Below are 13,318 nucleotides of genomic sequence, written 5' to 3'. Positions count from 1 at the left end.
AAAAAAATGAAATACCTAATTAAAATGGATTATACAAGTTGTTGAAAAAAATGAAATACCCAATTAAAATGGGTTATACAAGTTGTAAAAAAAAATTAAATACCCAATTAAAATGGGTTATACAAGTTATAAAAAAAAATGAAATACCCAATTAAAATGGGTTATAGAAGTTGTAAAAAAAAATTAAATACCCAATTAAAAATTAAAATGGGTTATAAAAGTTGTAAAAAAAATTGAAATACCTAATTAATTAGATTATTTTAGGGTTTCGGATTGGAACCCTATCCTTGAAACCCCTAAATTATTTTAGGGTATTTACAAAAAATTGAAAAAAATAAGCCAATCACACACGAGTCCACAGCAGATTCACACACGAAAACCCTAAACACAGAGTCAACACACTAATCAAGTGAACCACGTGCACAATCAAGTTTCCACAGTACACAATTCACAAAATCTCATCCTCCATCTCCGATTAAACCCCATCATTCATCCAATCTCCATTCCATAAAATAAATTACACAACAAATTGTAGTAGATGATGGGTTTCTTACCTTCGGGCCTCAGCCACGGAGATGAATAAGGGGAGTCACAGAAGGCTGCGGCGATGGCGAGCGACAGAGGGAGCTGCGAGACACAGAGAGCGCGATGAGTGAGCGACGGAGCGAGTCTGAGAGAGAGAGAGAGAAAGAGAGAGAGAGAGAGTGGGAGGGAGGGGGGATTATAAACAAAAAGGAAATGATGCCGTTTCACCATTGAGGAAACGACATCGTTTCCTAATGGCTATTTTAAAACAAAATCCAGACATATCTGGGTTATTTATATATATAAATATATATATACTTATATATATATATATATATATGAGTAATACAGGGCGGGGCGGAGGTTGCCCCTATCCCACCCTTGACCTTATCATGGGATTAGAAGTGGACGGGGCCATCCACTCTTCATATCTGATGGATGGAGGGCTCTGTCTCATTGATCGAAGGTAGAGCAGAAGCGGAGAGGTCCTGCTGACCACCCTAACTGAGGAGGCAACAATAGATTGAGATAAAAAGAATAATGCATGGGCTTCACTGTCACTACGGAACTAGCCAATCATATGAAGAAAATTCAACGCAGAAGGAGATAAGGACAGATCCCAAAAAACTGCAAAACGTGCGAGATCAGCCAAGTGGGCAGCTGCCTAGCTCCATCATGAACTACAAAACAAAACAATTGAAAGGCTCAAATTGCTTTATTCCGTAATCATGCAATTCCGTAATCATGAGCTATTCAAAAGATAGACGGCTTTGTAGAAAATAGTGAAACAGGTCCAAAAAGATCATGCACGCTCATCCTACGTACACAAGAGGCATGCAGGGATAAAGATGCAGATATTATGAATAATGAATCGGGCACATGCGTAGTACTGGAGATTTCTCAAAAATAGACAACTTTCATATAATTTTTTTTTAGAAAAAATAGATTCTATTAATAAAAAATAATTTTTTTTATATATTTTTTTTTAAGTAAAATTCATTTTTTTTATAAAGACTTATAAAAAAAATGAATTCCATGCATGCACGTGTCCTTATATCTTAAAAGTATCTATAAGAGACGAACATGAATGAATAGTGATTTATATTTTTTTTTCTATCAATATCTTTGATAGTTGGGTCTTATTATGATTTTCTCCTTACTTTATGTTTTACTTTTTGCATGTACACTTTCGTCAGCTATTGTAATAACATTTTTACCTCTGATTTATGTGTTATATTATTTCTTTATTCTGGTGCTCTTTGGTTTGATTGAATATTATTACACTTTTACCTCTTATTGGTGTCAAATGTCTTATCAACTTCTCCCATATATTACGTTTAATAACCATGCTTCTAACTCCAAATTTATTTCATGTTGGAATATTTACCGTATATTCAAAACATTATAATATTATGTTCAAATAAAAGATAGACCATACAATTGGATGTAGACGTAGATCAAGTACTCCGAATTAATTATGTAAAGTTAAATTATTTGTAACAAAAACATAAATTAATCGATAGATTGATTGTAAAATAAATTAATAAATAGTTGTAGGTATATCTAAAAAATTAAAATCATTTCTTCCCAAACTTTCATATTATATCTATATATAAAAACTTGCACTGTAAGAACTTAAAAAAAAACATTTAAAAACAACTGAAATTTCCTCCTCACACAGGGAAGATCAATGGCTGAAGGCCATTAAACCATCGCCTTATATATAAATTGTTTGGGTTTGGCCGCCACGATTATTAGGATCGCCCTCATGCCACCAGTACGATGGAGGCTCGCAAGCCACCTACCGTTGCAATATTGGCTCGGTCTGACCCCTCCTAAGGAGGAAAGTCAGCGCCGCCGCCATTACATAAGGAGGCGAGAGTACAAAGTCCAAACAAACATATATACTGTTAATGCATTTAATTAGCATAACACATAAAATAATAAAAACAATAGTCATGGGGATTTCACAATATTCCCCTGATTCTTGGATAAACTAGCTAGCTAGAGTACTACTAGCTAGTCACGGCGGTTTCGGTCAATTTTGGTGACGTCGTCGTAGTTCAAGATCAATCAGTCATGTGGCTAGACGTTCGTTGAAGAGGTTCATTTCCTGATCTTTAATTAGGTAGTTCAAGTCTTTGGTGGCATAATACACTCGCTTGCAGCTATAGTACCGATCATGTCATATCATTATATGTGCCCCACGCACCGTACCAGGGGAAGTGGGATGGGTAGGTTATAAGGATTACGCACGTAATTTGATAAAAATCTCAAAATATATTATTCTGCATTATAAGACATTTTATGTAATACAAGAATGTGACTATTTAAAAAATATACATATATAAACGAGGCAACGGCTATTAAAGGAATATACAGCCAAGAAACAGCATTGCTATACATAAAATATTGACAGAGAGGAAATCGCATAATTTATGTAGATTCCCTTATACGACCCCTCAAAATGAACGTTCCATCAGCAACGTTAATTTTGCCACATAACAAGTTGAAGCGAGATCGAGCGAGAGGCTTTGTTAGTAAGTCGGCGAGCTGGTCATCCGTGTGAACATGAGCAACACGTAATTTACCACGACGGACAAAGTCACAGACAAAGTGGAGATCAATAGCAATGTGTTTCATCTTGGAATGCATAACAGGATTGAGACTAAGCTGGGTTGCACCAACGTTATCACATAGTACAAGTGGTGGTTCACGTAATGCGAGACCAAGTTTACCAAGAAGGGACTGTATCCAAGCAATATCCAATGTTGTAGTGGCTAATGCCCGATACTCTGCTTCTGTGGAGGAGCGAGCCACAGCCTTTTGTTTTCGAGTGCGCCAATTGATAGGATTATTGCCCTGAAAAATTATTTAAGTCGTAGTAGACTTTCGATCATTAATATCACCACCCCAATCAACATCTGAGAAACCTCTAAGTACTGGGTTTGTTTGACGACGCAATAAGAGACCAAAGTGAATGGTCTGTTTGACATAACGTAAGAGCCGTTTAACATATTGCCAATGCGTGACAATCGATTTGTGCATGAACTGGGCAAGACGATTGACTGCAAAACCGAGGTCTGGGCGAGTGAGTGAGAGGTATTGAAGAGAGCCAATCGTGTGTCGATATTCAGTAGCATCACAGCTAGCGGAACCATCATCAAGCATGAGCTTAGCAGACACGGACATAGGTGTTTGAACTTCCTTAGCACCAGCCATCTTCAATCTGGTAAGAAGATCATGAACATAACAGTTTTGAGAAAGAAATAATCCTTGCTGAACCGGAATGACTTCTACCCCGAGAAAGTAATGAAGATCACTTAGTTCCTTTAGTGAAAACTTCTCACTTAACGACTTGACAACGTGCTGCAAGAACTGATTGTTATTTCCTGTGAGGATTAAATCATCAACATATACCAACACATAGAACAAAATCCCATCCCGATTGAAGATAAACAAGGAGCTATCAGACTTCGAATTAAAGAAACCCAGCTGAAGAAGACCAGAGCGCAGGGCATTGTACCAGGCCCTAGGCGCCTGCTTGAGACCATAGATTGATTTCTGAAGAGAGCAAACATGATGAGGATGAGTTTGATCAATGAAGCCACAGGTTGCTGCATGTCCTCCCACTCCATGTCGTCCAACGATAATACTTCGATGCCCAATGGCTCTAACTCTGCGTCTACACTACCTCTTGTTACAATCAACACTTCCATCCAATTTCCTTACAAACTTACATCCTCAAATTATCCTTCCTGGCGAGTAACGTTTCTCACCATTCTCATTGGATATCATCTAATGAAATACTTGGATGGCACTTTTCAATGTCCTCCTACACCTGCTTCGAATTCTTCTGCGTCTGCTGTAGCACTCCATGCGCACTGGTGCCGACAGGACCAGTTATTGTTGAATGCTATTTTTGCTTCCGTTTCTGAAGCAGTTATGCCCATCATTGCTATGACTACTACAAGTCGTGATGCCTGGCACCATCTAGCTCGCTTGTTTGCTAGCAAATCACGGGCAAGGATTATGCAGTTGAAGAAAGATCTCACCCTTATTCAACAAGGTGCCCGCACGGTGTCTGAGTTTCTTCATGCAGTTAAGGTAATTGCTGATGAACTCTCGTTGATTGATGCCCCAGTTTCGGATGATGATTTGACATTATATGTACTTAATGGCCTTGGTTCTGAGTTTTGAGATATGGTAGCCCTTATACGCACGAGAGAAACTGCCTTGTCTTTTGCAGAATTGCATGATCTGTTAATTGGTCATGAACACTATCTCAAACGCATGGATGGAACTACTTCGACCCTGGTTGTCACTGCTAATTCCACTCAATAGAAGCCGTCCAACTCTCGGTTAAAAAATAACAAGAATTGTTCCAAACAAAATTCCTACAACAAAGCTCCCTCTAAGAAGCCCTCTGTTGTGTGCCAAATATGCTATCAGTCTTGACACACTGCAAAGCAGTGGCAAAAATGCAGTCTCGTCTTGCTGTCAACTGTACTACTTCTTCGGCTCCATCGAATGGCAAATGGCTTCTTGATTCCGCTGCTTCTCATAATATTACATCTGATTTGGCTAATCTCTCCATTCACTCTGAATACGATGGACAAGATGAGGTTGTTCTTGGAGATGGTACAGGTTTGAAAGTTGCTAATATCGGTTCCACCACTTTTTCTTCCCCTTCATGTTCTCTTATGTTAAAAGAAACTATGCATGTGCCCCTTATTCATAAAAATCTAATATCCGTTCACAAGTTTACTCATGATAACAATGTTATTGTTGAATTTCACCCTTTCTTTTACCTTGTGAAGGATCGGATGACGGGAACGGTGCTCATGCGCGGTAGGTGTGAAGATCGAGTTTATCCCGTGGAACTATGTTCTTCCTTATCTCAGGCTCATGCCGTCACATTGGCTGGAATCAGTGCTTCGTTTGATCATTGGCACCAATGGCTGGGTCATCCTACTCCAAAACTTTTATCATCTCTTCTTCGTCGTTTTGATTTACCTGTGTCCTCTCCTAAGTCCTTATTGTCATGTATTTCGTGTCATTGCAATAAATCACATAAATTGCCATTCAGTCTCACCTCTCTTACGAGTCATGCTCCTCTTGAATATTTATATGCCGATGTTTGGGGACCATCCCCGGTTCCTTCTGTTGATGGCTATCGATATTGTGTACTTCTTGTTGATCATTTCACTAAATATTGTTGGTTTTATCCTATGCGAAATAAGTCGGATGTGTACTCTATTTTTGTTCAATTTAGCGCTATGGTTGAAAATCAATTCTCCGAAAAAATTAAAAAATTTTATTCCGACAACGGCGGTGAATTTATCAAACTTAGACCTCTCCTGGCTGCTCGTGGCATTAGTCATTTTACTACTGCCCCGCATACTCCCCAGCAAAATGGTATTGTCGAACGTCGCCATCGACAGATAGTTGAAACGGGTATGACCCTTTTACATCATGCTTCCGTCCCTTCTACTTATTAGTCATATGCTTTGGCCACGGCGATTTATCTCATTAATCGTCTTCCCACTCCCGTACTCTCACGTCAAAGTCCCTTTGAAGCATTATTTAGCCGGGTTCCCGACTATCATAAGTGCACATTTGGTTGTCAATACTACCCTTGGCTTGTTCCCTATCGAACAAATAAATTTCAATCCAAGTCCACACCTTGTGTTTTTTCTTAGGTATTCCTTGACTCAACATGCTTTCAAATGTTTGGATCTTCACACAGGTAAACTCTATCTCTCTTGTCATGTTACCTTTGATGAAAATATATTTCCCTTCACAAAGGTAACTTCTTCTGCTCCTATGGCTGCTATTACTCCATGTCCTGTTGCTTCCCCTCCTTCTTCAGTTCCTCCGGTTTACATAGTTCCTTCGGATAATCTCCCCGACACAACTATTGCACCTGATGCTACGGCAACTGTCATTCCTTCTCCTCCACCAGGTATGGCTTCCTCTTCTCATGCTAGTAATTCTTCTAGTTCTGAGTCTCCCCTGCCCATCGAACGTGCACCTCCAATCCGAACACATCCCATGGTTACTTGAGCTCAAAATAACATTTTCTATCCTAAGCAACTCTCAGTTACCACCAAGCATCATCTTGCCCCACCATTGGAACCAACCTGTGTATCTCAAGCACTCAAGGACCCTCGTTGGCGTAAGGCCATGGCAGATGAATTTACTGCCTTAGTTTCACATGGTACTTGGAAACTGGTACCTAAGTCCTCTACTTCCAATTTAATTGGCTGTAAATGGGTGTTTCGTATTAAGCGTCATCCTGATGGTACAGTGGATCGGTTTAAGGCACGTCGTGTAGCTAAAGGATTCAATCAGCGTCCGGGTGTCGATTACACGGAGACCTTCAGTCCCGTTATAAAACCGACTACCATTCGGCTTATTTTATCACTGGCGTTGTCCAACAACTGACTAATCAAGCAAATTGACGTCAATAACGCTTATGTTCATGATCTTCTTACCAGATTGAAGATGGTTGGTGCTAAGGAAGTTCAAACACCTATGTCCGTGTCTGCTAAGCTCATGCTTGATGATGGTTCCGCTAGCTGTGATGCTACTGAATACCGACGCACTATTGGCTCTCTTCAATACCTCTCACTCACTCGCCCAGACCTCAGTTTTGCAGTCAATCGTCTTGCCCAGTTCATGCACAAACCGACTGTCACGCACTGGCAACATGTTAAACTGCTCTTACGTTATGTCAAACAGACCATTCACTTTGGTCTCTTATTGCGTCGTCAAACAAACCCAGTACTTAGAGTTTTCTCAGATGCTGATTGGGGTGGTGATATTGATGATCGAAAGTCTACTACGGCTTATATAATTTTTCTGGGCAATAATCCTATCAGTTGGCGCACTCGAAAACAAAAAGCTGTGGCTTGCTCCTCCACAGAAGCATAGTATCGGGCACTGGCCACTGCAGCATTGGATATTGCTTGGATACAGTCCCTTCTTGATGAACTTGGTCTTGCATTACGTGAACCACCACTTCCACTATGTGATAACGTTGGTGCAACCTAGCTCAGTCTCAATCCTGTTTTGCATTCCAGGATGAAACACATTGCCATCGATCTCCACTTTGTCCGTCGTGGTAAATTACGTGTTGCTCATGTTCACACGGATGACCAGCAGGTGTAGAGGACACTGAAAAGTGTCATCCAAGTATTTCATTAGATCATATCCAATGGGAATGGTGAGAAAAGTTGCTCGCCAGGAAGGATAATTTGAGGATGTAAGTTTGTAAGGCAATTGGCTGGAAGTGTTGATTGTAACAAGAGGTAGTGTAGACGCAGAGTTAGAGCCATTGGGCATCGAAGAATTATCGTTGGACGACATGGAGTGGGAGGATGTTTCTGTTCTCGTGGGAGAGGAACCTGGCACTGATACCATATAAGGATTACACACGTAATTTGGTGAAAATCTCAATATATTATTCTACATTACAAGACATCTTATATAATACAAGAATGTGACTATTTAAGGAATATACATCCATAAACGAGGCAACGGCTATTAAAGAAATATACAGCCAAGAAACAGAGTTGCTATACAGAAAATATTGACAGAGAGGAAATCGCGTGATTTATGTGGATTCCCTTATATAGGTCAGATATATATATCTATGGTCATCGGATCCATAGTAATAGTACTGCACATCATGTCGCGCACTGGAGGACCTAGAGTCATATATATGTATATATATATATATATATAGATATATAGACGTTGTATGCATGTGAGGCTCAAGCGTCTGTCATTTTGCAGCAATATGTAATTGTTCAGCTCATTAGTCGCAGTTACTGAAACCGGCTAATTATGAATTTATGCATGCAATTAAGTTTACGGTAAACAGCCTGCCTGCAATTAGAAGCACATAGCTAGATACGTACCTCTATCTATATATATTTCTAAAACTAAGAACAACAAGATTTTCACTTTAAATATATACACGGTATACCACTTGTTGGAGTAGCTAGCAATGCCATCCACTTGCATTTAGCAAACCAGCACGCTGCACGATGGCTTTGGCCGGGAAGGACTAAATAAAGTGAGCCCTAGCTAGCTAGCTGAGCATACCATACAATTGGCAAGGCAACCCATGATACATTGCTCTATCTGTTACCATCTTCATTACCTAATTATATTCATCATGATCCGGCCCATGCATACTGATTTACATATATATATATATATATATATATATATATATATATATATATATATATTTTAATTCATTATTGTCTCAACGGCTAAGATTACTTACTACAATAACAGAAATAATAATATTATATATAGAAGTACTTCCCTATTTTATTTATTATAATTCCGACGTACTTATGTAATCTTTATCAGATTGCATTCAAGCTTTATTCGAATTACTAAGCTCCAGCACTAGTGCATGATCATGATCAACATGATGGGAATCATCACGATCATCTCCTATTTGTGCACTGCCCTTGTACCGATATCGATTAGCACAGTAGAGAAAGTAGATAAGATTCAGGACCCCCATCCCTGCTATGAGAAAGTAGAAATAATCCAGTCTGCCATAATTGATATCATTTGTCAACCAATCAGGATGGGCATGCGTTCTCGTGACATGATGCACAATGGTCACCACTAAGCTACTCAAGTAGCTTGCTCCAGCAAAAGAACAGGAAAAAAGAGAATTCCCAATGCTTCTCATGTGATCGGGAAACTGCCTGTTGAAGAATTCGATCTGTCCGATGATGTTGAATGCCTCGCAAAAGCCAAGTAGAATAAGCTGTGGGGCTAGCCACATGACTGACATCGGTGCAACCCCGAGTGGCTGAGGGTTTTGAATAGCCGAAGCCCTTCTCACCCTTTCCACCAATCCAGCTACAACCATCGACAGAATCGAAAATACAGCCCCGATTCCTATTCTTTGGAGAAGTGAGATTCCGCCTTCATTTTTGGTGACTTTTCGGAGGGCTGGTACGAGAAAACGGTCGTAGAATGGAAGCCATAACCCTATTATGATTAGTGAAATGACCCCCATTGAACCAGCTGGGATTTGAAAGTGGGGTCCTAGATGCCGATCCATTTTCAAGGCTTGTGATACGGTAAAAGTTCCTTGTTGTGTCATGGAAGTTAGGCTAATGATACAGGAAATCCATATGGGAATTATTCGAACTATGCATTTAAGCTCTTCCACCTGCTGGATGCTGCAGAGCCTCCATTGATTCGAGCTAGTGCCATCTGGCTTCAGTTCATTCTCTTGAATAAAAGCCGCTTTGTTTAGAAATCTGAATTTAAAAAAAAATAAAAAATAATAAAAAAAAAAAAAAAAAAAAAAAAAAAAAAAAACAGCTAGTGATCAGATTAGGAATGCAAACAAGCAAGCAAATATACACGTGAAATTGAACCTACTAGCAAACATGCTGATTTTGGGTGAAACCCTCCTCCCAGTTTTTTTTACATGAACAGTACTACGTCTTACTGTTCATGAGCGCCCACGGTTTTTTTCCCTTACCATGACTTTTGTTGTCCTTTAGATTTGCATATAAGATGCCGTTGCCGATCTTGTCGGCAACAACAATTATGTGCCCTACAGCCACGTCGTTCCTCCTCATGAGCTGCTCCTGCTCCGGTGCCGCTTTCTTTTTCTTTTCTTTTTTTTTTTTTTAATTTTCTTTTCAGTTGAACCGCCAAGCGAGTCATGATCGAGCATCCCATGCGACAGACCATCTGTAGCAAATCGACCTAATTGATCTTGCCAACCTCTCCACTAACTCTTTGATGATTTTTTTAACAATAATCATTTACTTTAGCTTTTGACTCATTTAAAAAAAAAAATGGCCTTCAATTAGGATAAATTAGGCAATATAAGGTAATTTTAAATGATATTTGTGTATTCCAGCTTGCTACTGCGCGCACTAATTTGCCGAACGAAAAAAATATAGTTCTAGAAGCAATCATGCATCGAATGATTGATTTATCGCCAATTCAAAAAGGAAGAAAGTCTATCACAATCGACAGTTGCGATTGGCATGACGTAAGAAATCCTAATAAACTCAAGTAATCATCCACAAGGATCGTTTTTCACATTAACCTGTAAATATACCATGCACTAAGAAATCGTTCATGATAAAGATGTATCTGTTAGTACCTGAAGTGGTCGGTGAGAGGAAGCTTTGTAAATACAGCCCCCTTCAATGGAGGATCATAGAAAATTCCATCTACGTCTACGTCGGCCGGAAGCTGAATCCGGCGCTTCTTATATGCCGCAACAAAAACTTGCGCAAGGCCGGAAAGTGGGCTTCCTTCTGCCTTCACATGCACATAGATATTCGTTCCAACGAAGAAGAAGATAATCGACAAGAACATACACAAGGTTGGTATCCCAAAACCTATGCTCCAGCTAACAGAGTCTTGGATATAAACCACAATAGTTTGAGTGAACAACAAAACCAGGGTAAATGTGGTGTAGTACCAGTTGAAGAAACTGTTAATTCCTTTTTTCCCATCATCGGTGGTTGGATCGAACTGATCCACACCAAACGGAATGCTGCATGGCCTAATGCCACCGGAGCCGATGGACAAAAACCCCAGCCCCAACAGTAACACACCCAGTTGAGCTGTGGTTGAACCTTTGCATTGACCCAATTCTTTCTGTTGTGGGGTGCATGGTGGAGGATGCAGCTGCGTCATCCAAGCCGTCATAGTCACAGTCACCATTCCCTGTTGATTAATTCATTCATTGAAGTTGATCATGCTTATATTCAAAATTATCGATTTTTTTTGTTAATTTTGTATTTATGCTAACTAATTTAGGAAATTTGTTTAAATATTTGAAGATAAACTGCTTAAATATTGAAAGTGACATCATGACCAAAAGATCAATTGGCACAATAACATATGCAATAATAAATAAATAGAGAAAGCTGGAATATTCTAATCATAAATGACGCACAGGCCAGAAGTAAGAGATTGTGGCCTGGCCTTACTTCTTTTCGGCTATCATGCATGCACTTAAAACTTTACTTAAATAATTAAGGCATCATCTATATAATATTTCTCCTACAAAATATCTTCATACGCTAGTTGATCATGTAGATAATCAAAATAGATCAGGGAATAAGAAGCCTAATTTACTCACTATGTACACACTGTTATTTTTTTTTCGCTAAAAAACATGAGTCACTTGAATATAATTTCACCGAAATAATTGACCACTTTTGACATTATTGATGCTAGCTAAACAAGCATAAACATCGATCAAGTCCCGACGGGCACGTAAGACCAAAAACGAGTACAAAAGGAAAAAAAAAACAAAATTTCGCTGTTTCAAACCACAGCCTTAATAAAAGAGCACAACGCAAATATTATATATTGAAGATAGAAAAATACTATTTGTACTTAAGAAAAACTTACAAACAACTTATTTCTCCACATGTCAGTAATTGCTACGTTGAAAATTATGAAATTTAAAATTTAAAACTTGAATTTAAAAACAAAACTAACAAAATAAGTCTTGTAAACTGTAAAAGTATAAGTAAAAGTTGTAAGTATATATTGCACTACTCTTAAAGATAAGCTGTCAAGAACTTTCTCTTGCAATCTTCACCACTCAAATAAAATTTGGCTCCGAATTCCACAAAATTCATGATAAATGATGTGAACCAAATCGTCGTCATTAATATTAATGAATGATATTGGCATCACAGTCGTCAATATTCATGTGTGCATTCGAAAAATGAGAATTATATAATGAGAGAAGAAGCAAAGGATGGATTACCAGAAGTGATGCCAAAGAGGCGAATGCAATAGTCGGGAACCGGCCGACATAGGCATCAGAGATGAAGGCACCAACCAAGGGCCCAAAATTAGTCACACCGGACCATATGTTAATAACGTTGGAAGCTGAAACCTGATCCATGTGAAACTCTCGTGTCAAATATACCATAAAGTTCGCCAATAATCCGAAAGTAGCCAGCCTTTCAAACGTTTCATTTCCTGCACACACCATAGAAGGCCAAAATCAACGTACATCCTCCGGAAGTTGCATAATATGAAGACTGCAACAAATTCAATTGCATGCATAATTCGTTTCTTGCATATGTGTGTGTGTGTGCGCATGCAGTGTGCTTAATTTATATATGAGAACGGATAAGATCGTACTATACCAATGATAAAGGGCATAGCCTTCCATCCACCAGGCCGCTTTCTTGTGGTTGTAGCATTCAAAACTGGCAAATCTTTGCCATCCCTTTGTTTTTGTTCCTTCTCCATGGTTGATGCTTTCGAGGACGTTACGATTTGGAAGCAACTCGCGCTTCTGCATAACCAAGATGATGAACTTGACTGCTTCCTGTTATGATCATTGACTGCCATTTTCTTCTCTTCTTAAGCTTCAACTTCTCGCACTCCCTTCAAGACATGTGAGCTGCTCGACCAGTTTGAGCTAAGGAAATCAGTCCGAGCTTAAGGAATTCTGCCTGTTGCATTGCTCTATTATAGGACAGTGGAGACAGTGAAATTAGGAGGTGGGGGCACTCATTCAATTGCTGACGAGGAGCTCGAGCCCTTGCAATTTCTAGCTTCAGAGTTCAGACACCATTTCAAATGGCTCCACACACGTGCATACTATAGTACACTGTCAGTGGTAGTGTGGGGACCTCTGATATTGCATGGGAGCAATCCATGAACCGTCAGTTTATGGTATATCTCAATGTTCATTGCCACGTAGCCTGTGGCAAGATATATATCGGCATCATGCTCTACTACACATTTATCT

At 39.3% G+C, this 13,318-nt stretch overlaps 1 protein-coding gene across 1 annotated transcript; it reads right to left on the bottom strand.

Moving 5' to 3' along the window:
• Positions 1-8,829: 8,829 nt before the first annotated feature.
• On the bottom strand, positions 8,830-13,100 carry LOC121254758 (protein NRT1/ PTR FAMILY 2.13-like). Its single transcript, XM_041154906.1, has 4 exons — positions 12,708-13,100; positions 12,320-12,537; positions 10,691-11,262; positions 8,830-9,827 (listed from the first exon to the last, which is right to left on the bottom strand). Exons 1-4 carry the CDS (start codon positions 12,913-12,915, stop codon positions 8,921-8,923), a joined length of 1,905 nt encoding a protein of 634 aa, XP_041010840.1. The 5' UTR covers positions 12,916-13,100; the 3' UTR covers positions 8,830-8,920.
• Positions 13,101-13,318: the final 218 nt, after the last annotated feature.

Source organism: Juglans microcarpa x Juglans regia, chromosome 3D, assembly GCF_004785595.1.
Source record: "Juglans microcarpa x Juglans regia isolate MS1-56 chromosome 3D, Jm3101_v1.0, whole genome shotgun sequence".
NCBI classification, from domain to species: Eukaryota; Viridiplantae; Streptophyta; class Magnoliopsida; order Fagales; family Juglandaceae; genus Juglans; species Juglans microcarpa x Juglans regia.
This window is presented reverse-complemented; position numbering and strand designations above follow the sequence as displayed.